Genomic DNA, 5,000 nt, shown 5'->3' with positions numbered 1-5,000 from the left:
TGTGTGTGTCCTGCAGGCGATCCTCCATCTTGAAGGCCATATGGATGATGCTCTGACAGTGGCTCGCTCTCAGACAGAGGAGTATCAGGCTGCCAGAATGATCTACAGCACCACTGGCCTCTTCATGCAGTTCATCAAGTACATACACGCACACGCACACACACACACAATAACCCGAGAATTACATACGCACACACGCTGTAGCGAAGGGAGAGCGTGGTCACCCCACCCGGACTCGAACCTGGGTCTACAGGGTGCCAGACATGCGCTCTGACCGCCACACCAAAGAGCCCGGCTCAATGGCATGGCAGCCAGAGAGCATATTCAACCGTAAGGACGATCACATCGTCACACACGCACACACACACACGCACACACAGACGCACACGCACCCTAACCTGAGAAGTACACACACACACACACACACCCTAACCTGAGAAGTACATACACACACACACACACCCTAACCTGAGAAGTACATACACACACACACACACCCTAACCTGAGAAGTACATACACACACACACACACACGCACCCTAACCCGAGAATTACATACACACACACGCACCCTAACCTGAGAAAAACATACACACACACACACACACACACACGTGCAGTTTCTTTTGAAAAAAAAACAGTGTGTGTTCACTGTCATAATGTCTCTGGTTGTGTGTGTGTGTGTGTGTGTGTGTGTGTGTGTGTAGGGGCCTGGACTCCCTAAATGGTAAGAATAAGTCGTCGAACCCCCCCGCGCTGCCCCTGGACTCAGTGGTGCTGCTGTTGCAGGACCTGATCTTCTACTTCCGCCCCCCCCACGAGGAGCTGGAGCACGAGGAGAAGCAGAGCAAACTCCGCTCGCTCAAGAACCGACAGAACCTCTTCCAGGAGGAGGTGCGCTCTCCTCTCCACCCCTCGCTCTCCTCTCCTCCTTCTCATCTTTTCTTCCTTCCTCTCTCTTTCTTGTCTTACATTCTCCCTCTTTTTTCTCATTCAGTGTTTCCCTCGCTCTCCTCTCCTCCTCTTCGTCTTACCCTTTTTTTGTTCCTTCCTTGTCTTGTCTTTTTGTCTCTCTCTCTCTTTTTTCACGTTCAGTGTTTTCCTCGCTCTCCTCTCCTCCTCTTCGTCTTACCCTTTTTTTTGTTCCTTCCTTGTCTTGTCTTTTTGTCTCTCTCTCTCTCTTTTTTCACGTTCAGTGTTTCCCTCGCTCTCCTCTCCTCCTACTCATCGCACCCTTCCTTTTGTTCCTTCCTCTCTCTTTCGCGTCTTACATTCTCCCTCTTTTTTCTCATTCAGTGTTTCCCTCGCTCTCCTCTCCTCCTTCTCATCTTACCCTTCCTTTTGTTCCCTCCTCTCTCTTTTTTCTCCTTCAGTGTTTCCCTCGCTCTCCTCTCCTCCTCTTCGTCTTACCCTTTTTTTGTTCCTTCCTTGTCTTGTCTTTCTCTCTCTCTCTCTCTCTCTCTCTCTCTCTCTCTCTCTCTTGTTTCACGTTCAGTGTCTCCCCCTCGCTCTTCTCTCCTCCTCTCTAATCCTGTTCTGTTCCTCCTGCCCCCTGTTGCCCCCTGTTGCCCCCCCCCCCTCCAGGGCATGATCACGCTGGTGCTGGAGTGCATCGACCGGCTGAACGTCTACAACACGGCGGCCCACTTCGCTGAGTGTGCTGGAGAGGAGGCGGCCGAGTCCTGGAAGGAGATCGTCAACCTGCTCTACGAACTACTGGGTGGGTCACACACACACACACACACACACACACACACACACACACACAGACTCCACACACAGACACACACACACACACACACACACACAGACTCCACACACACACACACACTCACACACACAGAGACTCCACACACACACACACACACACACACACACACACACAGACACAGACACACACACACAACTCTCTCCCTACACACACACTCATTCAACACCCTCGCTCAGGGTTTACTTCAGTCACTGAGCTGAAGATGCAAGTGTGTGAGCTCTGCTGAAGATGAAAGTGTGTGAGCTCTGCAGTGCTTTGGAGATGTTGGAAGAAGGAAGGTTGACACATGACACATGGGCCAGCACACGGCCATCGCACTGATGAAGTCTGAAATGATGCACTAGTCTGAAACACTGTTCCCTTTGTGCTCATGTGTGTCTCTGTGTGTGTGTTTGTGCAGCCTCCCTCATCAGAGGAAACAGGGCCAACTGCGCCCTCTTCTGTGATAATCTGGACTGGCTGGTCAGCAAGCTGGACCGACTGGAGGCCTCTTCAGGTATATCCCACGTCACTCTCTCACACACACACTCTCTCACTCCACACACTCACACATCACTCTCTCACTCACTCCACACACACATATCACGTCACTCTCTCACTCCACACACATCACTCTCTCACACATATCACGTCACTCTCTCACTCCACACACACACACACACACACATCACGTCACTCTCTCACTCCACACACACATCACGTCACTCTCTCACTCCACACGTCTCCTCTCTCTCACGTCCTCTCTACAACACAAACACTCAATAATAGTCACACACACACGCTTTTGGTCTACGTACCGTATCACCAGACTCCATGATAACAGATGCAGGGGGATAGAGTCCTGTACATTTAGTCATTTAGCAGACGCTTTTATCCAAAGCGACTTACATATGTGCGACTACAATGTATACACATTTTACATTTACACTGATGGCACACTGCACATCAGGAGCAATTAGGGGTTCAGTGTCTTGCTCAAGGACGCTGCGACAGGGAATCGAACTAGCAACCTTCTGATTACTAAACGACTTCTTTATCTCCTGTACCACTGTCGCCCTGTAGAAGAGAAGTATGAGTGAGGAATAGGAATGAAAACAGATGCAAGAGGATGTGTGCGTGTGTGTGTGTGTGTGTGTGTGTGTGTGTGTGTGTGTGTGCGTGTGCGTGTGCGTGTGCGTGTGCGCGTGCGCGTGCGCGTGCGCGTGCGTGCGTGCGTGCGTGTGTGTGTGTCCTGTAGTATGGAAGTATGAGTGAGGAATGGGAATGATAACAGGAGGATAGAGTCCTGTAGTATGAGTGAGGAATGATAACAGATGCAAGAGGATGTGTGTGTGTGTGTGTGTGTCTGTGTGTGTGTCCTGTAGTAGGGAAGTATGAGTGAGGAATGATAACAGATGCAGGGGGATAGAGGCCTGTAGTATGGAAGTATGAGTGAGGAATAGGAATGTTCTCTCCAGGTATTCTGAAGGTGTTACACTGTGTTCTGATTGGTCCTCAGGTATTCTGAAGGTGTTATACTGTGTTCTGATTGGTCCTCAGGTATTCTGGAGGTGTTATACTGTGTTCTGATTGGTCCTCAGGTATTCTGGAGGTGTTATACTGTGTTCTGATTGGTCCCCAGGTATTCTGGAGGTGCTGTACTGTGTTCTGATTGAGAGCCCTGAGGTTCTAAACATCATCCAGGAGAACCACATCAAATCCATCATCTCTCTGCTGGACAAGCACGGACGCAATCACAAGGTCACACACACTCACAAGCTGTAACAACATTAATATGAATGATCACAAATAGACACTAATGAAGCACAACGTACAGTATATCTGAGTGATCTGAGTGAATGTAAATGTGTGTGTGTGTGTGTGTGTGTGTGTGTGTGTGTGTGTGTGTAGGTGCTGGATGTGCTGTGTTCCTTGTGTGTGTGTAACGGTGTGGCGGTGAGGTCCAATCAGAACCTCATCACGGAGAACTTGCTCCCGGGCCGAGACCTTCTCCTGCAGACCAACATCATCAACTACGTCACCAGGTAGGAGGAGCACAGAGGCCCATGGAGTGAAAGGGTCACGGATGCACATACTAGTCCAGGAAAGGGTCACGGATGCACATACTAGTCCAGGAAAGGGTCACGGATGCACATACTAGTCCAGGAAAGGGTTCAGATGCACATACTAGTCCAGGAAAGGGTCACGGATGCACATACTAGTCCAGGAAAGGGTCACGGATTTACATTTAGTCATTTAGCAGACGCTTTTTATCCAAAGCGACTTACAAGGACGTATACACATTTTTACATTTACACTGATGGCACACTGCACATCAGGAGCAATTAGGGGTTCAGTGTCTTGCTCAAGGACGCTTCGACAGGGAATCGAACTAACATACTACTCCAGGAAAGGGACACGGATACACGTGAAACCAGTTGGTCTTAGAAAAGGACACAGTAAATTGCTTTGTGATTTCCCTGTTTGGTACTAAAGGCACGACTGAAAACTTGTCTGTCTCTCTGGCTGTCGTCTGAGTTCATTTTGCTGGTTGTCCAATTGCAACCTGTCCTGTAACACGTCAAAGATGTCATAATGTCAGAGATTGTGACTGTGTGACTGTGTCAGAGATGTGACTGTGTGACTGTGTCAGAGATGTGACTGTGTCAGAGATGTGACTGTGATTATTGCTGGCGGCAAGCACCAGGAATTCAACAAAACCAACCAACCAACAAAGTAGAAACAACTGAGATCAATATCAGAAAAGTTTACATTAATGGTTGGCTCTCAATGAGACTAACTATCCATGTCTATATGACCATGTCTATGTGACCATGTCTCCTGGGTCAGCCAGCATAGCATCTCATCACCTGTCTGTCTGTCTGCCCCCTCCTGTCTGTCTCTCTGTGTCCAGCATGTACCCCAACATAAGACTAACTACCCATGTCTCCTGGGTCAGCCAGTATAATATCATCTCACGGCCTCTCCTTGGTCTCTGCAGCATGCGTCCCAACATCTTCCTGGGCACTTGCGAGGGCTCCACGCAGTATAAGAAGTGGTACTACGAGGTGATGGTGGACCATGTGGAGCCCTTCGTCACCGCCCAGCCTTTCCACCTGCGGGTGGGGTGGGCCCTCACCGAGGGGTACAGCCCCTACCCCGGCGGGGGCGAGGGCTGGGGGTGCAACGGCGTGGGGGACGACCTCTACTCCTACGGCTTTGATGGGCTACACCTGTGGTCAGGTGAGAC

The 5,000-nt window shown here is 49.9% G+C and overlaps 1 protein-coding gene across 1 annotated transcript in view; it reads left to right on the top strand.

Moving 5' to 3' along the window:
- Positions 1-5,000, top strand: part of LOC105890469 (ryanodine receptor 1-like) — a 107,150-nt gene that overhangs the window by 23,446 nt on the left and 78,704 nt on the right. Inside the window, exons 12-18 of the mRNA XM_042708504.1 lie at positions 17-138; positions 708-894; positions 1,585-1,720; positions 2,172-2,267; positions 3,393-3,511; positions 3,662-3,795; positions 4,752-4,993. Coding sequence (XP_042564438.1) covers positions 17-138; positions 708-894; positions 1,585-1,720; positions 2,172-2,267; positions 3,393-3,511; positions 3,662-3,795; positions 4,752-4,993 — 1,036 coding nt within the window. The remainder of the gene's footprint in view (positions 1-16; positions 139-707; positions 895-1,584; positions 1,721-2,171; positions 2,268-3,392; positions 3,512-3,661; positions 3,796-4,751; positions 4,994-5,000) is intronic.

This window comes from Clupea harengus, chromosome 8, assembly GCF_900700415.2.
Source record: "Clupea harengus chromosome 8, Ch_v2.0.2, whole genome shotgun sequence".
Lineage (NCBI taxonomy): Eukaryota > Metazoa > Chordata > Actinopteri > Clupeiformes > Clupeidae > Clupea > Clupea harengus.
This window is presented reverse-complemented; position numbering and strand designations above follow the sequence as displayed.